Raw genomic sequence first — 27,902 nt, 5'->3', positions numbered from 1 at the left:
TCACATTTCATGCCTTCTTTGGTCAAAATAAGGCAAATTTCACGAGCTTAATTTACAAACTGCATGGCACAGATCACAATTTGAAAAGTCTATCAATATCAATTAATTTTCCTACAAAATACAACCTCTTTCATGGGCATAATGTATCAGCAATTTTGTGTCTACAGTTTAATGTGTTCTGTACAGTTAATTTTCAAACAGAATTTGAAGCGGCAGGTAACTCTTGTAATTTGGTATGTCAAATGGTATGGGCACATCCTACATGAATAAGTATATTTCTAACTAAATTGTGATGCAACTATAGTCAAACCTGTCTATAGCGACCACACAAGGGAAACACAAAGAGTGGCCTTTGTAGACAGGTGGTCTTTGTAGACAGGTTCCTTTAGTACATGATTCAATGAGAAACCATTTTCAAGGGAAACAACAAATGTGGCCTTTGTAGACAGGTGGTCTTTGTAGACAGGTGGTCACTACAGCAGATTTGACTGTATAACAAAGGGGTTTCTTATACTCTTACTGTCAAACTGTCATACCACTACCACATGTATGTATGTATGTAAGCCATAAGCACCAGGGCCCTGTTTGCACAAAGCCTTTCTTCAGTGACAAACGACAAAAATCAGTGACAAATCTGTTGATAACCAATCAGAAGCAAGGATTTCAGTAGCTAACAACAAAATGGTCACTGGTACAGGGTTTAACACTCAATGAGCAGCAGAGATAATTGAAAGTCGAATGGAAGGAACGAGAAGAAGAGGCAGACAGAGAAACGGACAGAAGTGGAGGAAAGTGATTGATTATCAGGAGTGCAGATATGGACACCAATAGCCAGTTAAATGAAGGAGGCAGCCAGGCAGGTATGTGTACAATAAGGCAAAAAGATATTTAGTATTCACAAAAGGCAAGAAATAAGGAATATCTGAGCTGAAGAGATCATGTCCCCCCCCCCCCCCCCCCTCCCCTCCCCCTCCCATTCTACGTATGAGATCAGTGTATTTTCAGTCACAGTGTGTACAAGCCCATTTGGGTCCTGTTTCACAAAACTTGTTATCAACAACAAGTTACAATAACTGTTATAAGCTACCGAAATCGTTGCATTTGATTGGCTGAGAGCAAATTTGATATTGAAATTTAGCATTTGTTATTGATAACAAGTTTTTATGAAACAGGGTCCTGTTTTCAGCTCAGAGAAAAGTACAAAAGATATATGACCCACTATGAAAAACAACAACAGTGACATCCATCACAAACGAACTGGTTTGAAGGATACATGATTCTCACAGCATATTACAGGTGTTAAATGTAAAACTGTAAAAGTTCACAAAGTTTACAAATTCACGATAAGATTCTTGATACAAAAATTGTTAACAATCTGCACACATTTTCGGTTTTACTGTAGAGACTACATAAATTGATTTGGCATAACAGTTAAACGTGTATGCTACAAAAAATGCAGATAATTTTAGGCAAGGAAACCAAACTCTCCATATGATCTGCCAACCATTTCATGAGTACAAATTACACTATAAAAGACAGTGCTCTGATTGTCATAAGACCTGCTCCGGGGAGGTGCCATGGCAACAATAACTTTGGGCTTTTTGGCCAACTATTTTGGATTGTCATCACAATGCTATATAACAGCAAGAGCACTGAGGGAACTTATCTATCAGGCACACAATACATGGAGTAGACTCTACTCTCTGCATGGTACTGCCACTGTACTGCCACAAATATATGTACCTTCAACTTCCGTCTTTTTAAAATATACAATTTTTAAACATCCAATATCTAGCACATATAGACTATTTTCTCTGTTTCACGTACTGCCACAGATATTTTCATATATATTTGCCTGTCTGAATTAAAATAAAATCTTAAAAATCAGACTATCTAGTATATATATTTCTCCTTGTATAAGTACAGACATCTTCAATATTTTACCTACATGTAGTCTCCCTAAAAATGCAATCTCCAGACTCTTTTTTACAGCACTATTTCACTTATATCCTTTAAGGCTCGTTCAGATATTGTGTGGCAAACTTGTAACGGTCGCAAAAAGGTGCCACATTTTTTCTTCTTTTTTAAGTGTAAATGAATAGTTACTGTGCGCTGCTAAGGACATGCCTGCATTCACTAAGCTTTTTTTATATGGTACAGAAATGTAATGAGCAGTACATTTAATGTCATCTTGAAAAACTGCCAGTTTTGTCGTGTCTGAGTGAGCCTTTAGTCTACCGCGTACCTGCATTAATCATTTTCCCCCATCTTCTTCACAAATATAATTTGTAAACACACAATACCTAGCATATATCCTTCTATATGTCATGTTTTACCATGGTCATCTTTAATATCTTTCCACATTTTCTTTCACAAATACAATTTGTAATCACACAATGTCTAGCATATATCTTTCTCTCTCTGATGTGCACTGTACATCCCTGAAACACCCCTACCCGGCCACTTGCTGCATTTTCAGTCACTGAGGTCAAAGGTCAAAGGTTGGGGGTCAACTGCTTTGCAGGCCAGTTCCTGAAGAAAAAAAATTGAGAGATGCTACATTATTCAGTGGGCACCTTCAAGATAAATGTTAAACATATAATGGTATCAAATTCTGGCAGCCTTTCTTTTTCTAGAATCATTAATTAATATTTAATTATTTATTTAATTAATTTGAAACTATGTGTAGAATTTGCCTGCTTAAGAACATGTACATTTACATGTAGCATAAAAGTGCAAATAATCCTTTGAAATGGTACTTTAAATAGTCTCAAACTAGAAGGCACACATTACAGTTGACTCTTCATCTGTATATTAGTTTATGGACTTGCTACCAGCCTACAGGTTCTATATGTTTAACACCATCATAACCACATCAATCTGACCACTCTCAAATTCATATTCTAATTCATAAAACTTGTTATCAATAACATATGCTGAATTTCTATGACAAATTTGCTCTCAGCCAATCAAATGCCACAATTTCACTAGCTTGTAAACAAGTTTTATGAAACAGGGTTCTGATAAACTTGTACTACACCCTCATAAAAGTGTGTCCAGATTTGATTAGGTTCTCTTTATTTGTTAATACTGGATGCAAAATATTTAAATTTATCAACTTCACTATAACAAATTTCACAATGTCTTCAAGTGCACCAAGCTATGATGCAGAATCCCTGTATCATAGCTTAAAGGAAAAGACCAATTTTGGAAACGCCCCTCTTTCAAAAAATGAAATGGAAGCTCTTATTACCTATCATGTGAAAGAATATCTTTTGACTAATACGTGATGATACAAATTTTGCGGGGAAACCGCCTACTAATGGATATGTTTAGTAAATTATCATATCGATCGACCTGGATAGATATCGCGAATGCAATTTTGCACCAAAAACCCTTGAATCACAATTTTACCACTATTGGTCTATATCTTTAAGGCTAAGGACACTAGTGAAAGAATAGACACTGTGCTAGTATCAACATACCTTTGAAACCTGCCTCTGGTACTGACGATGCTGTAGAAAAAAAACAGAAAGAGAGGCACATGAGACTATAAAAGCAGATGTCAGATCAGTTTGTCCTTCATAGTTATACATAAATTCTTAACCCAACTTTGGCTAAACGCTGTTCAATAGTTTTCAAGTTAATTTATGAAGTGGAGTAGGTTCTTCATACTAAACAAAATAAATTTGCTGTATTGCATGTACTGGTTTATGGAATATTTACTACTAATGTGATCATGTGTATCTTCCACCATTTTAATAATGACATTCAGGCTCCAAGTTATTGTGGTGACAAAAAGTGTGAGAGACAGGCGCAGAGATGTACAAACAGAAAGACTGAAAACAAAGTGCTTCTGGCATCACTGTGATGTGTGATGGAGGCATAATTATGATACTCATACCTTAGTCACAATCAGGGCTCAAATTAATTTTTTGTCCACGGGGGCTCTTCCAAAGAAAAAAGAGCCCCCGTGAGCCTTCTCACGGGGGCTCTTTTAGTGCTGACGGGGGCTCTTATTTTAATACAAATTTCCATTCAATTTGTACCCAAGAAACTCCTTGGTATTTTACTATTATTTATTTAGGTCGGCATTTTCCCTGTTAGAAATTTACTTGTTACATTGCTGTTATTGACTTATATCCCGTGATGACATTCTCTCCATTTCTTCCCGTTCTGCACATAATTTCCTCCTCATTATTCGAGCAACCTTATTTACATTCTTTCTTTACTTTTATTCTTTACCATATCCTTCCAAAACACAGGGGCGGATCTATCTTTTTGTTAAGGGTGGGGGGGGGGGGGTAACCCAAATACGGTGTGGAGCATCGTCCACGAGCCGCGAGTCGATTTTTGTTTTTGCTATTTTGAACCCCCAAAAGTGAAGTTTTCCGTAAGTGATGTTCTGCTAACATGCGGAGCATCGTCCACGAGCCGCAAAGCGGCGAGGCGATTTTTTGGTACTTTTTTGAACCCCCGTTTATAGTGATGTTTTTCTGGCATCTACTAATGCTGTGTAGGTCTGGACACATGATAGCATTTTTCTATGCACATCACATTTTCACTTGACAGCCCAAGGGGGGAGGGGGGTTAAACCCTTAAACCGCCTAGATCCGCCCCTGCAACATCTTCTTCTTCTTCTCAATATTGATATACTGATCGAGTTACATTATTTGCTGGTCTTTTAGAATCACCAGATTTCAGAGGATTCACACTTTTCACAACGAAAAACTTCTCCATGTTTCAGTCTTTGCGCGATCGTCTCCTGCTCCAGCAGATATTGGGCTTCAGAGTGCTCACCGTTACTACCGGTGCAGTAGCCACTGCTGAGGGCCGCACTAGCTGCACTGCGAGCTTCCGTTGTATTTATCGGTAATACTCATAGAGATGGGAGAGAAGGTGCCATCTAAGTTCCATTTCATTAGTTTAAGGTTTGAAAATTGCTACTCAATATTGTGTTAAAGGTATATCAGAAAAGATAATCTTTATTTTATAATTCCACGGGGGCGATTTTTAATTTTACAATCGCCCCCGTGAGCAACATGACGGGGGCGATTATGGAGCTCACGGGGGCGAATCGCCCACCGCCCCCGTGTATTTTGAGCGCTGGTCACAATGACAAGATACACGGACAAGAATGACATCGGATCGACAAGAGACCTAACACAAACATTCTATTACCCCCATGGCCAAGAATTGGTCGATTTGAAGTCGGATTATAGTCAGTTTTGTGGTTCGACTGACGTATTGAATCAAAATCAGGACCAGACTACGTAATTGGAGGGAGGGGGGGGGGGGGGGGAAGGAGAGGAGGACATATCAGACTTACCTCTGGCAATCTCATCCATGGCAAGGGGGTCCTCACATATGGGGCTGTCTACGATCAGCGTGATTAAGGCCTCGGGCATGACCCCCAGATGACTTAGAGTTGCTTCATTATCCTGGAGGGGTTTCCCCCTGAACAGCAGGGTCTGATCAAAGGGTGCTACGCTGAATGCATGCATGACCTATCATACAGAGACAAGGTAAGAAAGTTCTGTTATCTTTGCTTTAAAGTCTTTCAGGAATGCTTGATGAAGTGGAGCAAGATCTGGACCCCGTCTTACAAAGAGTTGATATTAATGGTAACTTATTTGCGATTGATATCAATCGCAACTATGTACATACAGTAAGAGATAGGAGACTGCAAACTTGCGATTGATTGGAGGACTTGTGATTGATTTGGATCAATCGTAACCGTTTAGTAAGACGGGGCCCTGTATAAATGAATACATTTGCTTTATTGCACGTGCTGGTAGATGGAAACATTTATAACTGATGTCATCATGTGTGTTTTCCACCAATATATCACAGCATATTATATGTTAGGAACCAAGAGGGCATTAAATCTGTGCAAAATTAAAATGAGGGTAACAACCCCCTTCTGGCTCCAAGCAGATGATGACTTTGTTTTAAATTTAGTAAACTGCTTTAGTTTGCTCCAGAATGAATGAATAAAAGATTTTACATGTAGTGAAAGAAATTGAGTTTTCTAATCATCAAACAATATTCTAGGCATTAAAGCCCCACTTCACTACTTATAGCTACTTGCGCCCTCTTTATAGCAAACAATGCTTAATTGGTGACCATTGGTCCCCCATGATCCCCTTTTCTTGTGTTTATTGAGAGCTGATTTGATGAGATAACCACCTGTCAGTGACCTGGCAGGGAGGTCTAATCCCTCCTGCCCAAACTAGTACAGATCAGCTTAAATCAATTATTTTCCTGACTGCTATTAAAGAACAATGCACAGGTACATACTTGTAGATGTGCAACCACGGGACTTACAGATTTAAGTCCTATCCCAAGGACTCAGTAATTGAGGATATACATGTATGTCTTGCCAAAGACTTAATTTCTCTTGATGTTACTGTATATTGCAAAATTTAAAGGTATATTAATATCACGGCTCTAGACATATTCTTCTTCAGTCAGGTGGCAGTAGCTGCGCTGCCGTGGCCATCACAAGTTTACGCCATCCTTCTCTGTCTGCTGTTGCTCTCGTTGCCTCTGACAGTTTTTTCCCTGTCCATATGTGAATGTCTTTGAACCAGGAAATAGCAGGTATGCCTCTTCTTCGCCTGGCTTCCACATATACACATATCTATATGTAAACAATTTTTAGAACACTTGTTAGTAGGCTGGGCTTGATTTTTGAATATCATTTTTTGAATATCTCTTACCTTTATCTTGAGTTCTTTGAGTGTGTTTGTTGACGAGACCATGACTTCTTTCTCCCCTCTTACTCGTCTGTGTCGTGAACTCCTCCTAGAGCTCGAGCTGTTGTCTAGTTCCAACTTCATTCGCTTGGGATCATTCTAAAATACACAATAATGTAATTGATCAACAACAAATACAACATTTGAACCATCGTGATAGTGTTGTTGCTTTGTTTGAAGGTAGGAAAACCCTACACATTCTGAATGCAACCAAAACATTTAATTCTTTTGAACATCAAAAATTTATTGCTATTCATGTATTGTATAAGTTTGATATATCATTTTATTGCAAATATGGTAATACAATTCGAATTTCTGTATATGTACCAAGCAATTTGCCAAGGTCGTTGAAGCATAATTATATATCATTTGTACAAAAGAATTCCAATTTTACTACCATAATGCTACCATGCATAATGTTTTACGTGTAATTTTACTTTGTCACTGATGTATACCTTGTAAAAGAAACTGCAATTCGGCTCTCGGGCCGCGAATGTTTTTTAATGAAATAAACCATTTTAAATAAAAATAAATAAATAAATAAAAAAATACCTCTTCAAATCAAAACCTTAGAGAAGAACAGGAGCATGAATTGATTCAATGGAAAACTGTAAGGCCTTGTTCTACAGGACTAAAAAAAAAGATTGACACTGCAAGACATAATAAAACAAGATTGGTGTGCCTCACATTTCTGTATATTATAACATACAGATAAGAGAGGAAGCTAAAGGCTCATTCAGATATGGAGCGGCAAGCAGCCACAAAAGAATTAGAAATCCTGCAGTGTTTTTTTGATGTGTAAATGAAAGGCAGCTGAGTGCAACAATGGTCTTACGCTTAATTCTGTGTTACACAGAAATGTTAAGTACTACACTTTACATCAAGATTATTTTTGTTAACGCAATGGTTTACTGCTGCATATTTAAACAAGACTTGAGGGGACTTTTTTATTTGCAGATAGTTTATTTCAACCCCCCCCCCTTCCTTTATATTTAAATGAGAGCATAGTTTGCTGCAGTAGATTACGATGTTGTATGGTTAAACAAGCTTTTCAACAATTTGAGGGTGTTCACTGGGGGGTTGTATGACGAAGCAACAACTGCTCTCCAACTTCCTGCACTAACTGAATTTCAGACTTCAACCCTGGAGCAAACCTAACGCTTATTCTAACCCTAGCCTAAAACCTAATTGCAACTATAACCTGACCCTATTCCCTAGCCCTAAACCTAACCCTGAACTTACAACCTAATTGAGACCCTATCCCTAATCCTTTATATTATAAAACCTGGAGCTATTGTCACCCGAGCATATATCATGGCACCTCCCTGGAGCAGATCTTACACAATCAGGGGAGTGTTCCACAAATACTAAGATGGACCTTAAGTTAGACTTAACTATGGCTGGCCATTCATGCCACTGTTTGCTCTCACCGTTTACTGGCATTGGTTTCTCAAAGGATGAAGGAATTGTGGTCACAAATCTACAAAATTTCTATTTTTTTGATAGTTCATTATTGAAGGAAACAAATATTATCTACAGATCATAATTAAGAGTCCAATAGTAAGAGCAACCAGTGGCATGAACGGCCAGCCATAGTTAAGTCCAACTTAAAGTCGATCTTAATCTTTATGAAACACCGTGACCCCCCAGAGCACTGACCTGCTGGAAATCAGGATCCTTGTTCTCCTGATCGCTGGATCCACCTGGAGACGTAGCCTCCATGAGGAAGTTGATTGCAGCTTTGGCGTTCTCGCCGACCTCTGGCATGTACTTGCGGATGTAGAGCTTGACCCCGGAGTAAGTGAACCTTGCCTGGTGCTCGGCTAGCTGTCTCTCCTGGGAGCACGTCTGGCAAAGATCTGTGGCAGGTGGAATTATGGGAAATGATTGCAACATGTATGCTGTGGAAATGGGTAAACGACAGCGATTTTCATGGCAAGAAAGTTTTGCGGATCACAACAAATTCAGTGTTGTATCCTGTATGAGTCAATGACTTGCGACATGAAACTTGGGAAATTTTAACCACTCACAAAATTCACAAACATTTCATGCATGCAGAGGTTTGAAGTTTTAAGGAGAAGTAACAAGCATTTAAACAATATAGACTACTGAATTTTCATTATCCCCATAGGTTTAATAAGGAAGCAGCTGGTTCCAGTAGGCATTGGTTTAAATTGAACAGAAAGTACCAGTGAAACCTGTCTATAAAGACCACCCAAAGGGAGACAAGAAAAGTAGTCTTTATAGACAGGTGGTCTTTATGTACAGGTTCCTTTAGTACGTGTTTCAATGAGAAACTATACTTAAGGGAAACCAAAAATGAGGTCTTTGTAGACAGGTGGTCTTTTTATACAAGTGGTCACTAAAGCAGGTTTGACTGTACCTGGTTCTGTAATGAAGCAAGGCTCGTCCGCAATCACCTTCCATATCCTAATGGGTTGATCTACGATGAAGTTTGCTTTCAGTATCTCCCATTCGTAGGGCCATACTAACGCAACTCTGTAGGGGAAAAAATACATTGCCCACGATCATTATTTGAAATCATTCTCCGGCTTATCTCTTATCTCTAGCAGTGAAAGTCTAAAATCAAGTCATAATTCTATGAAATGATAATCTGATCTAAAGGTTAATGAAAGGGGTACTGATAGAGAGTAATCATATTACTTGAAAATATTCAACTTGTTGGATGCAAAGTGAAAGTAACATAATATGTAACACTAATTTTCAATAGACTCAAGCCAATGTGTAGCTTAGTATTCAATCGGTTAACTGAACACTGCAGCATCGACTTTGTCAAAACTGAGGGCATGAACAAAATTGTAGCTGCATGCATCTACTGATGACATAAGAAATCATGAACAAGCATTTATTGACATGATTTTTCTGAGTGCAATAGGAAAAAACAACATGTAATTTGATGTGTTCTGCGTATGGGGAGAACATCTCATGTTAGACCGGTATGCTGCTACCCGAAGGAGTTAAGTTTTAAGTATAATATCTGTTATTGCTTACAGAGAAGTAAATAACTTGTGAAATGTTGTGCACAAGGTGTAAGGATTTTTGACTTATTATAAATTCCTCATCAAGAAAATGAAATCTCCTTAATAATAGAAAATATGAATGACTTGAATCGACATTTGTTGCCTTTAAAATATCTTTTAGAAAATATTTTCAAGGATGCTAAAGGCTTTTCATAATTGTTAAGTTCAACTTAGGATCTTTGTGAAACACCCCCATGTGTCATTGAGCTGCTTACCCTGATGTTTCATCAATGGGTGAGATGGTGCTTGGATCTAAGATCAGACCATTGTGAGCGCAGATGAACGAACTGTTTACGATGTCGGTCGGGAGATCTGCTTTGACCGGGTGCCGTAGAAAGCTCCGCCACGCCTCCACAAAGGGAAGTGGGGCAACGTACACTTCCATGGATTCCTTGAATTGAACAGAAATTATAAAATCATTACACACATCTGCATAATTGATTAAAAAGGAGTCCATCTCAAAAGGTCTTGTTACTTTGCAGAGCTAAGCCTGATTTCATAAACTGGTGTCATATATTAGATTGTGTAAGACTTGAAAGAAAGTAGCCAAGAGAGCATGGGAAATATTTTGCATATTTCTCGCACTTACTACCTTTTGTTCCATGACAAAGGTCTTATCTCAATTCACACAATACCCTCTCATACTTTACATAAAACAAAGCCCCTCAAAAAAAGAAATTGTGTACTTACTCCCTTCTTCCATGCAGGTCTACTCCTTCCATGAAAGAGCTGTGAGAGGGATTTCTTCTGTTCTGTGGCAAGATCACATCTCTGCTGTGCTTGCTCTGCGTCCTCCGCATCTGCAAGCTGTTGATAAGGCGAGTACAGGGAGTAAATGGCCGACATGTAAAAGAGTATGTGGGACCAAAAAACATATAAATAAGTTAATGGGACTACATTAGGCTGTGAGAGGGATTTCTTCTGTTTCAAGATTACATCCTTTCTGGGCTTGCCAGGCATCTTCAGCATCTGCTAGCTGTTGTAAAATACATGGACAGTACATGAGTGACAAGGATATAATTTTTTATGTAAAGCGCTGTGAAACAACAGTTAGTTTGTAAGAACGCTATAGAAATGACTTTATTGTATTGTATTGTATTGGGACTAAAGGAAATATTTGAAAAACATAAAAACAAGTAAATGGGACCACATGGATTTAAATTTAGCATTGAGAGGGAAGACATTAGTAAGGTCATGTCTCTTCTGGGCTTGCTCAGTGTCCTCTGCATCTGCTAGTTGTTGAAGGCATAGCACTTCACTTGGACAGAACATGGAGAGAAATGAAGACTGGCACGTAGATGCAGGCAAGAAAAGGGATATGTTGGACAAAAGGCTGCAGCATCTTTCTCATTTTGTAAACATAAATATACATTAATAAAACTATATTAATCAATTAAACATTCTACATAGTGATCAATTCAATCGCAGAAATAAATTGCACACTAAATTGCAATAGTGTCCGTATGCATGCATCCTGTCTTAATCATGTGTTCTTTGGTGTGTTTTTTTTTTTGGGGGGGGGGGGGCAGAGTGATGCATTGTGACTCACATGACACTGCAGGCAGTGCTGGCTGTCGGCTTTAAACTCTGAGGATTCCGGGAAGTATTTGCGGAGGACCTCCCACACTGGTGCAAAGACCAGTCTCCTCTGACTCATGTCTGTGCTCAGGTTCCCTGGATGGGGAATAAGTTATAATGACAAAAATATTCATAATGTTCACATTTGTATTGCGCTTAATATTCCATTTTACCCAAACCCTTAAAGGGCAATCCAACCTTTGTAGTAGGTTCATTCGTGTCAAAGCAGAAAAATAAGAGAAGCAGGATTCACATATATAGGAAGTTATGCACATTTTGAAAAAGAGATAACTTATTAATATCTATGCAAATCTAGAATCAGCAAGTACATCAGTTGAATATGATGTATTCACAGACAGCTTTCCCAGTTGTTGTAAGTAATATATCACTGATTCAAAGTACAGATATTATGTCAGCATCACTGTCATCATCAAACAGCAGCAGCATCATACCGTATTTGCCGGGGATAAAGCTGCAGCGTCCTATAGGCCGCACCCCGATTTTGACATTTAAAAAAAAAAAAAAAAAAACTTTTTGTCAAAGTCGGGATTTGATCTCTTGTGTATAAATGTTGAATTGACTAAAATCACCGCCTTAGACCGATCGACCATCCCGCACTGATGCTAGCTTATGTAGTTTTTTGTAATGTATACATTGCGCCTCTCTCTTGTGTATTGAAATGGATTCAAAATAGCGACTTCGCATGCTGGATGCTTTGCGGCAGCTATGTTAAACGGGCCCTTCTTTTACTTTTGCAATGCATTGGCACAAACTTGATTTTGATTTGATTTTTGATTTATTTATTTCTGTTTGATTTTCTTTTTCTTTTGCATTTTTACAAATATATAACAAACAAATATTGCAAATTTACACATGACAAAAGAATATATGTAGAATAAGGTAAGGCTGTCAAGATCAAGATCTATCGGCAGATGTTGTTTTTGGAAGTTTATTTTCGTCTTCATGTCAACAATGCAAGATAAAATTGTCGGTAAGATGTGTGGAAATGTATAGTTATTGTACCGTTCGTAGATTTAGTCCCATATGTGCAAATTCGTGCTGGTTTTGACTTACTTTTTAACATTTTTTTTTTACTCTTTCGTCGCATAGGCCGCACACCGACTTTTTGATATTTTCTCTTCCAAAAATACTGCGGCCTTTACGCCGGCAAATATGGTAATTATTATAAATATCATCACTATCAACACCATTATTATCATCACCATCATCATAATCGTGATCATCATCATTATCAGCAGCATCATCATCATCCTCAATATCATTGTCATCATCATTGCTAATAACCTACCATGGGGGCAAAGAAGGTCTTCGTTGAATACCAGTGGTTCTTCATCCTCTTCCTCTTCCTCTTCATCCTGCTCATCTTTACGCTCTCCGTTTTCTTTTGGAGGGGCTCCATTCTCTCCTCCCTCAGTGGCTGTAACAGTGTAATATACATACCAAAGCAGGTTAACAAAATATGCTGCTGCAAAAATTTTGGGTGCAAATAAATGGCAAGTTACATTTTTTTGTTCTTTTTGGTTTGAGGGGGGGGGGGGATAAGAATTACATGGTTTCATGGCCCCCTATAACATGTACTCTTTGATCTTTATGTGATTATAAGAAAAAAATGCACATAAAACTATGCTTATGTTACGGTATTTGTCTGCCACAAGCAATATATCACCATTTGTTAGTGTACCTTGAGCTATATACGGGCACAAAAAAAAAAGGTGGATAACTTGACCTACGAACAAATGAACAGACATACCATGATCCCAGACACATTGAACCTCCAGTATCAAGGGGGAAGACAAATAATACCAACAAAAAGTGCATTGTAAAAACAGAAACAAAACATCAGCATGGAATTCACAATTAATTTGTAATCATTTTATTTTTGATTGCACAATCGTTGTCGATTTGGAGAGGAAAAAGATCATTCAGTATGCTAAAACACCATGAATGGGATTGTATGTATCATACCTCCATCTGCAGACGATTTGCCATTAGGCAATGCCTGGTCTTCATCATCGATCTCCATATCCTCTTCTCCTTCTGTCGCTCCTCCTCCTCCTTCTCCATCAAACTGAGATTCTACCTTCTCTACTGCCATTCTCTTCCACTGCTTTAGAGAGTCCTTACCCACCCAGAACCCATCCTCACTGTATTCACACACAAAAATAAGAAAGAAATTGGTTCTAAGACACATACTCTGGTGATAATTGCTCTAACAATATATTATCGGCCCTTGTTACATGAGTGACAAGGAAACGAGTATGTGGGACTACAGGAAATTAATGAGAAACATAAAAACAACTTAATGGGACCACATTAATTAAATTTGTTAACAATAACAAGTCACAATAACTGTTATAAGCTACTGAAATCATCGCATCTGATTGGCTGAGAGCAAATTTGGCATAGAAATTTGGCATATGTTATTGATAACAAGTTTTATGAAACAGGGCCAAGCAGTATGTTTCCTCTACTGACTGAATTCCTAGCTTCAAACTCTGACCTTACTCTTGACACAAGCCCTAAACCTACATTGCTAAACCCAATTGCAGTCCTCACCCCATATGCTTGATGAATAATCCCAGAGCAAATGTTGCAAGAGTAAATATTGGGCAACTATGAAACCAAAATGAGAAGAGTTAAATTACAGTAGTGCTGTCAATGACATGACTTTGAATAAACTTGTTTTAATCATGCATTTTTTGTACTATTCACAAGAAGAAAGCTATGATCCTTAATGGGTCTTTTAAAGATGAATTTTTTAAAACACTTAGTCAAAATGATGGGTTCACTCTGCTACAAAAAATAATTTTTTTTATTGACAAAATCATGTCAGTTAAACAACAAAAGAAAAGTGGGGGAAAAAAAGAATAAAACATGGAGCTACATGTACCTTTGACATTATTCAACTTAGATGCTCCCTAAAAAAAAAGAATTAAATCAACAAATTAAACAAACAACAAACTACCTTTGACATTTTGCTTTGGTGTTGTCTGTGACAAACTTCTGATCGGCGACCAGCTGGGCTTGGATCCTCATAACCTGGCATTTCTGCTTGACACATGCTAGACACATCTTAGACTGGGTCATTCTGAGTTGTAGCCCATCACTACCATACTTTGCAAACATCAGGTCAGCCTAAATCAAAAGAGAAAGTTCAGTTCATTCCAGAAATAGAAAACGTAGTGTTAGAAATATTATAGTAAGAATGACTGCTATGAGAGACATAGTGATTTTATATACCTCACTTTAGAAATCCAGCCATCTGATTGGTCGAAATTGGAGTCGTGTTTTTAGCCATTCCCGTAAAGAAACGTAAAATGCCAAAACCGGTCGACAGTCTTTTGAAAAAAGCCCTAGGGCACTTTTCAAAAGACTATTGACCAGTTTTGGCATTTTACGTATATGCATGCTATCTCAATGGGAAGGACTTTAGCACACAAACTCGAGTGGTGCGTGATCAGACACCCTATTAAGACTTGGCCTCGATAGCGTAAAACAAGCGCACATGTATTCTATGGCCCTGTTCGGTATATAAAAGTTATAATGACTGCTTTAATATTTGAGGCATAGTTGTTTTTATAAGCTCTCAGGGAGGTTACATAATCGTGCTATCACCCCTCGGCACGCCTTGGGGCGATAGCACGATCATTTCCTTAGATTGATAAAAACAACGTCTCTCATTACAGTCATTATTACTATAATATTAAATACATTCAGTAAAATACATGTGTGAAAGAAAAAAAGAAAACACCAGCTGATCTACGATCGTCATAACCTGGCATTTCTGTTTGACACTGCCATGCACATCTTAGACAAGGTCATTCTGAAGTGTAGCCCATCAACATCACACTTTGCAAACAACAGGTCAGCCTAGATGAGAACAAAAAAAATGTTGTAGTCGAGTGGTTTAGATACTTGACTGGAGATGAAGAGTCGAGTTTGATCGCCATCACCAAAATTATGTCCTTAAAGGTAAAGACCAGTTTTGGAAACCTCCCCCCCCCCCCCCTCTCAAAAAATGAAATGGAAGCTCTTATTACCAAACATGTGAAAGAATATGTTTTGACTAATACGTGATGATACAAGTTTTGCTGAGAAACTGCCTACTAATAGATATTTGGTAAATCATTACATCTATTTGGACTGGATAGGTATCGCGCATGTACAGTACTTGTAACTTTACCAAGACTGGGCCAAATTTCTGATCATTTTGATAATTCCAGAACCTTGTAGTACACACCAATACTTATATGCTAGATGATCAAACTTTTCTGATCGATTCCACCACGTTTCTTTCACAATGCAATCGCGTGACCATAACTGGTCTTTATCTTTAAACAAGGCACTTTAACTTCATTGCTTCTCTACCCAGGCGTTAAATGGGTACCCAGTAGGATGTCATTGTTCATTTGCGAGCATTGTGAGCATCTGTAAAATGGTGACCAGCTGGAATGCTCCCCAGGGAGTGGAGAATGTGCATGTTTTAAGTGTGATCAAGCCTGAATACAATATCCAATATAACATGTCTGTATTGTGCTTAAAGATTTCTTAGATGTATGAAGCGCTACATAAACCCCCAATATATATTTACATCAATTGTGTTTAGGGTATAGCTCTAGCATGTTTGTTTTCACACTCTACAAGAATATACAAATACTCCTGAGTTACTTACTGCTTTTGAACTTATCCTCTTGAGTTCCTTTACTTTGTGTGGATCAAGATTCTTGTGTTTGCATTCAAACTTGTAGTTGTTGATCGGGCCAACCTTTGACCCCGTAGTTTCATCCTCGTGTAACCATTTCTTCAGCCATTCCGTTGCTATCCAATCACATCTGCCATCTACAAAAGATGATTTGGAAAATTGTTTACATGTGTGAAGAATAATAACTCCCTGACATCACTATCACAATCACCATCACCATCGATCATCATCATTTCATCGTCATCCTCATCATAAATAAAATAAGCTTTATCGTAATCACCATCTACATTACCATCATCATAACCATCACTACCACCATCACCTCATCTTCACTATCATCATCCTGCTCCTCCGCATTATCATCATCATCATCATCGCGTCATCACTGCCACCATCATCATCATCATCATCGCATCACCACCACCACCCCCACCATCACCACCACCACCATCACCACCACCACCACCATCATCATCATCATCGCATCATCACTGCCACCATCATCATCATCATCATCATCATCATCATCTTCGCATCACCTCCACCACCACCACCATCATCATTGCCTTACCACCACCACCACCACCACCATCTGTACCACCACCTCCTTACCATCTTCAGGATGTATCTGCTTTTAGATGGTTTGTATTTCCTGCTGCATCCTTCTTCAGACTCCACATTCCTGGTTCTCATTGCCACCATCTCCACCTCCACCACCATCACCACCATCATCATTATCACCACCACCACCATCACCGCCGTCATCTGTACCACCACCACCTTACCATCTTCAGGATGGATCTGCTTGTAGATGGTTTGTATTTCCTGCTGCATCCTTCTGCCAGACTCCACATCACCATCACTACCACCGTCGACTCATCTTCACCACCACCACCACCATCACCATCATCATTATCACCACCACCACCGCCACCACCGTCATCTGTACCACCACCACCTTACCATCTTCAGGATGGATCTGCTTGTAGATGGTTTGTATTTCCTGCTGCATCCTTCTTCCAGACTCCACATTCCTGGTTCTCATTGCCACCATCTCCCTCAACCAGTCCTCAAACTTCTCATTATCACGCCCGATCAGCTCCTGCAAATAGTCTGGTAGGCTCTCAACGTTGCTGGTGGTTGTTGAATTATCCACATGACTCTCTAAAAGTGAGAATGACATAATGACGTATTTACAGCTCCAGAAAGGTTTTGATATATAGTCAAACCTGCTTCAGTGACCACCTGTCTTTAAAGACCCCCTGTCTATAAAGACCACATTTCTTGTTTCCCTTGAAAATGTTTTTTCATTGATACATGTACTCTAAAGGAACCTGTCTACAAAGACCACTTTTTATGTTTCCCTTGGGCGGTTGCTATAGACAGGTTTGACTGTACTTGATATAGGCATACATGCTCTGGAAACAATCTCTCTGCAGTCAATTTCCTACACTTACCGAATTCCCAACTGCAACCCTAGACCAATCCCTATACCTAACCCTATCTAATCTACTAATCTACCGCATTGTAACCCTCACCCTAACCCCCTATCTTTCATTGTAGATAAAATGAGAACTGGAGCAATAGTCGCCGAAGCTGATACAATGTAGGTCACTCTTATGTGAACATTCGCAATATATCTTTTTTTCTAAGGCAGTTTGCCAACACTTGTAGAGATACATCATAGAGATACATGTCCATACTACAGTCAAACCTGCTTTAGTGACCACCTGTATAGAAAGACTACCTGGCTATAAAGACCACATTTTTTGTTTCCTTTGAATGTTTTTTCATCGAAACCTGTCATGAAGGAACCTGTACATAAAGACTACCTGCCTATAAAGACTAGTTCTCATGTTTCCCTTGACCTGTCTTTATATACAGGTTTCACTGTATATGTTATCCAGGGAAATTTCTTTGCCTATTGTGATGTTTAAAACGATTATTAAGTAAACCGATAATTTTGGTCTTTCTTTAGTACAACAAAAATGGGAGAATAATTCCATGAATGACATCACAATGGAATACTATAATATTGGATGGCTTTGAGCGTGATACAAGAATATATTGCTTGAGCTTTGACAATATTGAAGTAGTCGGAGACGAGTCCAATATTGTTATAGCGAAAGCAATATATTCTTGTATCACACAAAAACAAAAACATACAATAATTATTATTATTATCTATATCAGACTGCGTGACTAGCAAAATAACATAATTTGACTTCGGTAAATATGGCTTTGTTTTCGTGTGATATCGATAGTTGAAGTTTCAAGATGACTGAGCAATACAAAAACAATATTGGTCAGTCATCCACGTACTGGGCTAAAGATATTGAGTACACTGATTTGTTGTACCACTTGGAAGCCTTATTTAGATAATTCTTACCTGTTCCTCTCTGGTCTGTGGACCTTCTTTTGTAGACCAACATGTAAGCATTCTTGGATGCATGGTTTCCCTTTGGTACTTTGGGTCTCTTGCCTTCCTTTCCTGCGGCTGGAAATAAGAACATCAACAAATAACTTATTAGATTCCTTTCAAATTCCTTTTAAAATACATTACAATTTTGTTAATCTGAAGGGCAAGAAAAATTAGATCCTCATTTTTAAGCTGTTATAGTTAGAATATGAAGGCATTTGAAAATCCATGCTTTCCAAGGAACATTTTTTCTCTGAGGTTCTTCCACATTTGCATAATAACAATGAAAACACTCACAAATTATGTTTTCACCTCTCCCCAGATCTCAACCTTCTCTTTTATGTAGTTGAACAAACCATGATTCAAACTTGTCTTCCGAGATAATAATGTGCAGCTGTTGTATTAAAATATTAAACCTTGTTGAAAAGAACAATTCCATCTTTCACTATACATATTTAATAAATAACTTCTTGTCGGCTGCCCACAAGAAAGCCTCTATGAGCTCTGATATAGTCAATGGCAGTAAAAACCCTCTTGCAGGCAGCCAATGCTGTTAATCATTAAATATCTGTATATTATTTGAAGGTATACGATTGCATTGTGAAAGAAACGTTGTGGAATCGATACTAAAAGGTTGATCATCTAGCATATAAGTATTGGTGTGTACTGCAAGGTTCTGGAATCATCAGAATGATAAGAAAAATTGGCCCAGTCTTGGTAAAGTTACAAGCACTGTACACAGAATGATGTATATGGGACTACGCGATATCTATCCAGACTGGATAGATATGATAACTTACCAAATATATCAATTAGAAGGCGGTTCCCGGCAAAATTTGTATCATCACATATTAGTTAAAACATATTCTTTTACATGATTGGTAATAAGAGCTTCCATTTCATTTTTTGAGAGGGGGGGGGGGGAGGGTTTCCAAAAACTGGTCTTTGCCTTAAACAGAAGAAATAAAGCACTCACAGAGTTCATCCTCACAGCCTAGCTTTAGATTCTTTCCCTCCATCTTCTGAATCTCCTCATCGTTGAACTTGAACCACACCCCTCCGTCACCATGGCTACGGATGTGGGCCACGTAATGACCAGAGTAAGCAGTAGGCCCCCTGTGTATCAGTACAGCCTCTAGATCGTACATAGCACTGTTGTCTAGTAACAAGCAGGACAAAAAAAAGAAATGCACATGAAATGGATTCCACTTAAAAACATTTTAAACCTGATTTAGACCTTGGAAGGAGGGACATTGACATATCATTTTTTACCATAAAATTAATCAAACTTGATAATCTATGCCATTTGCATAAATCATATTTTTTGTATGAGCTCTTTTTAAAAGAAAGATATCATTAGTGCTGAAGTTTCCTTAGTTAATTCATGAGGACCTAGTATACGTGTACAAAATCAGCAAGAAGAATTGACATGCCCTTCCATGGGTTAAAATTTAGAAAATACAAAGGAAAAAAAAGAACATAAACCCCCATGTACAAAACTAAAGCTAGACTCCAGAACCGTGCATGCCCTTTTTTGTACAAGTTTATTGAGAAAAGGGGACGCACAAAACAAAAGTACAACTTGTTTAGTGTACAGGGTCTTATGATATTGATTATTCTCTTCATGCTCCTGAACCATTAGCCCATAAAATGCCAAGTAAAATGTATAAACTACACTCCAAATATATACTAGATGTACACAAATTATTTTAGTGGTGAGTTGTATGTACCTTGGCACCATGAAGTTGTATATTTCTTTCATCTTAGGTTGAATATTAATTTTAATTATTTGTATGCGCCTTGAGCATCTCTAGAGATGGATATGTTGTGCTTTCTAAATATTGTTATTATTATTTTTATTATTATTGTTCCCTTTTAACTTAACGGTGGTATTCTTGAAAGTGGACTAACTTTAGTCCATGGTTAATCCACTGACTATATATGGAATGCCAAGTGTCCATATGAATATAGTTTTGATTTGATATGTCCCTAAATTATCATGATAACATAATTATATTATTGTTATATTGTTGTTTTATTAATTATGTTATTACGTTTTATTTTGATTTAGTGACAGATTAAATTATTCCAAAAAAAATGTCATATGGACATTTGGAATTCCATACTTAGTAGGTGGATTAAACCATGGACTAAAGTTAGTCCTCTTTCGAGAATACCACCCAAACAGAGCAAGCAATTCATATACTATATTGATACCTCTCCTGGCAAGGTGTTTGGACATGTCAATCTCCTCAGGGAACTGTAGAAAGTTGTTCAGCTTCTTCTTCGTTCCACTATGTCTGAGAAGAAAGAAATCATAAATAAAACAAATTAAATGATAATTCATTATTTGTATACAGAAATATTATTTTAAGGGGAAAACACCTGGGCCCTGTCTTACAAAGATTTGAGACTACAAACTTGTGATTGATTGGAGGACTCGCGATCGAGTAGGATCAATCGCGACTCTTTGTGAGACAGGGCCCTGATCAGAGAGAGTTGACCAATATGGAGGTTCAGATATCAGGACACAGATCTGTGAAATTTGAGGATATTTGACCGAGAATGATGAAGTTATTTGAAAGGTAAATAATAACCCCTGTTATCATGCCAGCAGAAAACGATGCTTAAACCTTATATCCAATCAAGAGCATAAATCACTTAAAGATAAGCCTGAGTTCTGGGAATGATAGAAAATAAAATCTCACAGAATTCAACAAAACTTACAATGAATGTTCAAGATTACAAATAAATGGCATGTGCCAAACAATTTTGGTAGAAAATGTACAGGGCTGAGTAATGAGCATAAAAAGATAAGGAAATCAAGGTAAGTAGGCTTAACACAGGTCACAATGTGCAAATGAGAGTTTGGGCTTTTATTAAAGATGATTTCCAGCAAGATTTTGTGATTTATTTTTTATTTTACTGGTTCAAACAAACAATGTACTGCAGGATAAACAAGCCAGAATGAATCATAGCCATGTTCTCTTGACATACGATGCCCATACCAGAGCTCAAGATTAGCTTTAACTATGACACATTCACAAAGTGTATCACTTCAAATTATTATCATTATTATCATTATCTATTTTACCAATCAGAAACCATATAGAGTATAACAATCAGATGATACATAGAAATTTCATAATACATGCCGAGATTGCAAACAGTTTTATGAAAGTGGAGAGGAGAGAGAGAGAGAGAGAGAGAGAGAGAGAGAGAGAGAGAGAGAGAGAGGGATTCAATCTGCTGGTCAGGGGTGACAAAAACAATTGAAATTGATATTACTCGAAAGCATGAATGACAAGTATGAATGCTTACCTGTCAAACACAAATCTTAAGAGTTGGATATTGAGTACCGGTGGCAGAGTCTGAAGCTTAATGCATCTTGTTGCATTCCTCTTACAGTTACACTTCTCACAAAGATACTGATTAGCGCCCTCTAGCTTCTCCTCCTGAAAAGAAACAAAATCAACAGGGTAAGAACTCATTCATAAGCATTCACTCCATACAATGTCAAATCATTTCAAATTTGCTGAAGTATTTGAATCATATTGTGAAGTTGAAGATTTTCACTTATATTGAGAATCAAAGCTATTTCTTCAAAAAGTTTAAGTTGCTGAAGCTGTTCATGATGATCATGGCCCGACTGGAGATACCGGTTTCAGGATGAACCTGCTTCAGGGCCTTGTAGATGTTTGTAGTTCCAAGCTATTTTGGGGAGTAAACATCAACAAATTTATTGCCCTTGTCAGTACCCTTGTCAAGAAGAATTTGCCCTAGGAACTTCATTTTCTCTGAAATCCCCTACGCCTTGAGCATTTGACTGTCAAGTGGATTTGGCGCATTATAAATGATATGTATTATTATTACGTACTAGCAAGAACACAGGTAGTAACCATTTCATTCTCCTGAGAACTTCTGAGAACTCATGTCAGCCAAGAGGAATGACACTTACCTTCAGAAACTCACTCAGACTGTCTTCCAGCTGTTTGTGACCTTTGATGTTGAGGTCGAGCTCGTAGAACCTAGACGGCCTCTCAGAACAGTTGCCACAGTGATTGCACCTGTCATAATAGCAACAAAAATATTAGCAGACTTGAAATCTGTTTAGGCCCTCTCTTCCCTTCAAAGATTAATGAAATTTGCAGGTCTGTCTGTGAAGTATTGTTTTAACATGAAACATAACATTGATCATGAAATGAAAAGGTGCAATACACAATTTCCATAAAACGCATTGAATGCAATAAGTGGGTTTACTTTAAATTTCACACACATTAATATACATAGATTATGTAAACAAACAACTTTTAAGTAAAACACAAGTCAGGACAGTATATTCCCTGTTTACCTTGTAACATATAAATATTGGACGCTGAATTGCTGCTTGAAGACGTTCCTAACCGAGGCAAAGGGTAATTCTTTCAGCTTACTTTGTCACATAATTTGTGCTCTCACAACCCCTACCCTAACAAGATATAGCCTGGAGAAAATGTCATCAGACCATAATAGATAGAAAGATAAGATAATTTATTGGTGTCCACAATATCTCATTTTACAAAGAGTGTAACAACATATTGAAAAGATGATTATAATATACATGTACATGCAATACGGGTACACACTATTCAGAAAATTGTCGTTCAGTTGAACTTATGAGATATATGTCACAGCACTGTTTTCTTACCTTGTAACATATGAATATTGTCCGCTGAATTGCTGCTCGATGACGTTCCGTACCCGAGCATTAGGTTGTTCTTTCAGTGTGCCCTCCAGCAAGGAGATCAGAAGCTTGCTGAACTCTTGAGCGTCCTGAAACAAGGGTCAAGAAGGGATGAACATGATTTAAAGGGATCCAGTAACTTTTTCTCAGATTCTGAAATAAAATCTTGGATTTAGCTCATGCTGCAATCATAATTATAAACCTTTAGGTCAGTCAGGAACCCCATGACTTTTACAAGCCGATCTCCTGTCAGATTATCAAGATATTTATGATTGGAAATCAAAACCAACAGTTTTCATAACACTACAGTCTATTGGGGAAATAGAGTATGGTAAAACTGGTCACTCAAAGATTTTTTACTTTTTTGAGGCACATCTTGATCATTTTGAAGCGCGATTTTTTTGGGGGGGCTTCAATATTACACCATATTACAGACACTGATAACACGTAGGGCCGTGCATCTCAGATTTAACATTGTTAAACGATGCATTTAATCGTGAAACATAAAAGCAACCCCATCTTTGCTTTAGATGAATATATATTTTAAAATAAGAAATGTCCAGCTTGAACAACTTTGCCACTGAAAAATGATTCGTTCAGAGAAAATGAGAATACATTACAGGTGGCTAATATTTCATCTTTAAAAATAAATAACCATTAATAGCTATGATTGTAAATTTCACTACCGAACAACGGATATCAATATTTATCTGCACTATGTTAAATTACAAGAATGTGTGAAAGAAATAGGAGTACCTGCTGTAGAGCTGCATCCAGTCCCAGGCAATTGATGAAATTTGAAGGATCAATGTACCTGAAAAATAAACATCAATTACACTTTCAGACTAACAGACACAATCACTCAATGAAATCTTAAAGGGAAGAGAGAAATGGGGGTGGGAGGAGAGGATTTGGGGCAGAATTTCAGAATCCTGTTTGAAAAAAGAAGAGGAAGTAGTTCCCTAGGAGAAAGACTGTAGTCCAAATTATTGAAAAATTATTTTACAACTAGACTATCCTGACTAAACATTTCCATACCTTCTTGCAATTACTAAGAATCTTTAGACCAACTTATCAATAAATCAATCAATCAACTAACACTCTTGCTAGCTTTATATCGATCAATCTACTATCTATCTATATATAATTTATCCTTCTATATATTATCAGTATGTATTTATTGATCCACTGATACATATCTTTATTTAATTTTTGGTGGGAGCACTGGTCTAGTGTATGATCTTTGCATCCTTTGACAAGGTATTATATACCCTGGGTAAATAAAAACATAATATCATTACTATTGTTACTATGTATCAGTGACTCATCGGGCATACCTTCTCTTGCTGAACTGTAACAATGCAAAGAGGAGTTGTAAGTGACCACATATTGAAGTTGGTTGTAGAGATTCGTCGGGAATGGCAGCCAACACTCCATCTGAAATCATAATAAACATAAAATAAAACATTAATTACAAAGTAAAAACAACAACACTAACAACAAGTAAATAATAATTTTATATAGTAATTCTCTTGCTAAACTGTAGCAATACAAAGAGGAGTTGTAGGTGACCACATATTGACATTGGTTTTAGAGATTATTATGGAAGTGCAGCTGAAACACCAGACTAATAACGATAAAAGATAAAAACGATTTTGAGTACTTGCAGTAAGGCTTCATTTCAAGAGATCACATGAACAGTCAATGTAAATTGTTATCATTAAACAATCATTCATCATCACAATCACCATCATTATCAACATAATCGTCATCACCATCGACATCCAAGAACAAAACAAATGAGATTGAACAAGAAAAGTAATCTGACTCTTAAACTATTCCTTTCTTATTTTTTTAATATTTGTTCATCCTGTACCTCTCCATACCGTCTCTTTCAATAATTTACGTCACATACTCAGAACAAACAAACATTTCAAAATGTAACACTTTAACTTCCCAAAAACTAGTTGCTCTCTACTCCATTCCCAAGCCTGTAACCCTTATGTTCTATTTTTTGTGTTTATAATAATATAATCAGGACTTTAAAAGAAAGGGGGAGGGGGGCTATGAAATGGAACACTTCTTCCTACCTTCAAGCGGTTGATCTTTTCCCCATTCTTTATCCAACGGCCTCCACTTGTAAATGGCTTCTCGAAATTGACGGTTGTGAAACCAAACCTAACAAGAATTTGTAAAAGAAAGGAAAGAAAACCATACACGAATAAAAGATTGAATCAGAAAAAATGGTCAACATACAAAAGCTGCTGCATCAGGATCAAATGTTACAATTGTTATGCATTTCTTCCTGTTGAAACTGTCTCACTTCCAACATTCTCTATATCACAGTGTAAAAAATTCACTAAAACAGTGAATGCTTTGGCTCTGGAAAGCTGTAAGAGTGCTGGGGGGTGTTTCATAAAGTTGTTCGTAAAGTCATGCGTAACTTTACGATCAGCTTTATGAAACACCCCCAGGACCACTAACTGTTACTGCTAAAAATTGTTACCCCACTGATACACCAGAAAATATATTACAGCTGATCCACTGAAAAAAGGCTTCAAGCCTTTTACACACAACTTTCAAGAAAGCAATTCAATTTGGCTAAATCAGGTTGAACTCATTCTTTTTTTTAGGTTTCTCAAAGGTTATCACTAGTACTTGCTTATTTACCTACCTGTAAGAAAGTGTTGACATAACACGTTGCACCAAGATTTTTCAATCCGACTAAGTCCTCCTGAAAAAAGGACAAAATAGCATACAAGATAAATTGTGAAACTTTAGAATATATAACTTATATAATTTAACTGATGAATAATTTGAGTTCTAATATATAATTGAACACACCGTTCATCAATAACCGGAAGTAAACATAATACCCACACTGTATTTTCCCTGTACTCTATTTACTGTTTTGTGCATATATTCAAAGTTATTGATTGCTCACATTGTGATTGCCCAGGGGGTAATTGTCCTGATACGCTTACATCAATAAGCAACACATGTATGTGATAGAGGACTGGAAACTTGCGATTGATTGGAGAACTTGCAAGGTGTGATTGATTTGGATAAATAGCAACTCTCTTTAAGATTGGCCCCTGCATTACTAAAAACATAGTTCAATTGCTTTATAGTCACTGACCTTTGTTCTCTTTTCTTCTTCGGGGTCATCCATCTGATACCAGTGCTCATCTCTGATCTCCTTTAGCCATTCCTTCTCGCCCAGATTCACCAGGCAGTTGGGATTGCCTTTGCAGTTTCGTCTGGACAAGAAAGAAACATGATAAATCATAAATGACAAGTAGATCTGACATAAGATTTTGAGCATACAGATCATTAAAAAAATTAATTTGTGTACAGCTAGAATGTATACTTTAATCAACATCAAAAGACTTTATTCACATACTATTGGCTACAGATAAAGAGTAGACCTATGAAATTTGAGATGCACTGCCAATATGGGAGACTGTCTCAAATTTCAGAGACTTTTGTCAAGTATGGGCAGGGGAGGTGAGCTGAGAGCGATGGGAAAGATGAAGTTGTTTTCTTCGGCGCTCTGCTGGTTTCGGGTTCCCGATCCATGCACTGGCGATGCGAAAACGGACTCAGCGTAAAACAATACCCCCAGTTCACCATCTATGAATGAGCTAGTTTTATGGGTTGTCCATCCTTCAATCCCAAGCCCAAGGATTTATCGCTTTAGTCTTCCGGATCGGAAATAAGAATGGTCAGTCAAAATGCGGACACGTCTGTCCCAGAGACACCAAGTTCAAAGATCAGCAATGCGTGACATTTTCATGATTCGGCGCGTGCGAGGGTACTATAACACACGTAGGCCTATAAGGTATAGCGTTTTTTCAAAATCTAGCGCGCGTCGTGCATAAGAGCATTTTCAGACCCTCGAAATTCGTGACGTCAAGCCTAATGCGTGATACTTGGTAGACTCTAGCTCAGGGCAGCGTCTCACGAAACCGTCATAGATCTAGTCTAAGTACAAGTTCACCGACATCCCATTGAAACGCGTGTATTAAGTTTAACACACGTTTCAATGGGATGTCGTTGAACTTGTACTTATGACGGTTTCATGAAACTCTACACTGCTGTCCATGTTTACAAATTTACGAAGACGATCCTCGTTTGTGCGGATGATCCTTATTCTCGGACCAGCACCTGGCTCCCGTTTAGTTTAGTTTTTCAAAGTAATTAATGTACCACCTTAGCGCTTTAACAACACAAAAACATCTCTCTTACTTAGTCTCACTGCACTGCCCCCACCCATTTTCTAAACCAATGAGTTTGAGTTTGTCATGGGACATGATCATGACTGAGTTTTCTTTACAATGTTGTGTGAATGCATTTAGCCTACCTGCACGACGTTGAACAAATTGGGAGATTCACACGATAAGCGACCCGAACATGCTCCTCCGTCACTTCGTCTGGAGAGGTTGTTTCTGTCCATCGCCAAATTTCTTTGTCTGAAGCCGATTTGCTTGGCATTTCAATAGCTGTTTTCTCCCTAATAACAAACAATTTTAGATAAAAACGTTGGCATAGCAAACTAAGTTTGAGATCGGCGGCAACAGTACGGCTGATTTCGCAACAAACAAGTGAAAATCGTTCGCGCGAGAAAATTCACACACAGTGTTTTCATTTTTTCATGATC

The 27,902-nt window shown here is 37.7% G+C and overlaps 1 protein-coding gene across 1 annotated transcript; it reads right to left on the bottom strand.

The window, feature by feature from the left end:
- Positions 1 to 973: 973 nt before the first annotated feature.
- LOC586323 (ubiquitin carboxyl-terminal hydrolase 48) lies at positions 974 to 27,889 on the bottom strand. The gene is made up of 26 exons (XM_030986700.1): positions 27,606 to 27,889; positions 26,382 to 26,502; positions 25,917 to 25,976; positions 25,333 to 25,420; positions 24,580 to 24,679; positions 23,999 to 24,056; positions 23,207 to 23,331; positions 22,478 to 22,586; positions 21,841 to 21,974; positions 20,737 to 20,819; positions 19,496 to 19,678; positions 18,490 to 18,597; positions 17,064 to 17,264; positions 16,071 to 16,237; positions 14,364 to 14,533; positions 13,364 to 13,542; positions 12,687 to 12,815; positions 11,349 to 11,473; positions 10,490 to 10,606; positions 10,015 to 10,190; positions 9,142 to 9,257; positions 8,418 to 8,617; positions 6,723 to 6,857; positions 5,330 to 5,507; positions 3,486 to 3,515; positions 974 to 2,532 (listed from the first exon to the last, which is right to left on the bottom strand). Exons 1-26 carry the CDS (start codon positions 27,734 to 27,736, stop codon positions 2,510 to 2,512), a joined length of 3,246 nt encoding a protein of 1,081 aa, XP_030842560.1. The 5' UTR covers positions 27,737 to 27,889; the 3' UTR covers positions 974 to 2,509.
- Positions 27,890 to 27,902: the final 13 nt, after the last annotated feature.

The sequence above is a fragment of the Strongylocentrotus purpuratus genome, unplaced genomic scaffold (assembly GCF_000002235.5).
Source record: "Strongylocentrotus purpuratus isolate Spur 01 unplaced genomic scaffold, Spur_5.0 spur5_scaffold_16, whole genome shotgun sequence".
NCBI classification, from domain to species: domain Eukaryota; kingdom Metazoa; phylum Echinodermata; class Echinoidea; order Camarodonta; family Strongylocentrotidae; genus Strongylocentrotus; species Strongylocentrotus purpuratus.
This window is presented reverse-complemented; position numbering and strand designations above follow the sequence as displayed.

Excerpts from the sequence above, each read along its gene's own strand:
- LOC586323 (XM_030986700.1), bottom strand. The coding sequence starts at position 27,736 with ATGCCAAGCAAATCGGCTTCAGACAAAGAAATTTGGCGATGGACAGAA. Across the intron at positions 20,820-21,840 it reads TTAAGATTTGTGTTTGACAG|ACATAGTGGAACGAAGAAGA; the intron begins GTAAGCATTCAT and ends CTTTCTTCTCAG. Across the intron at positions 6,858-8,417 it reads AGGATCCTGATTTCCAGCAG|AATGATCCCAAGCGAATGAA; the intron begins GTCAGTGCTCTG and ends TGTGTATTTTAG.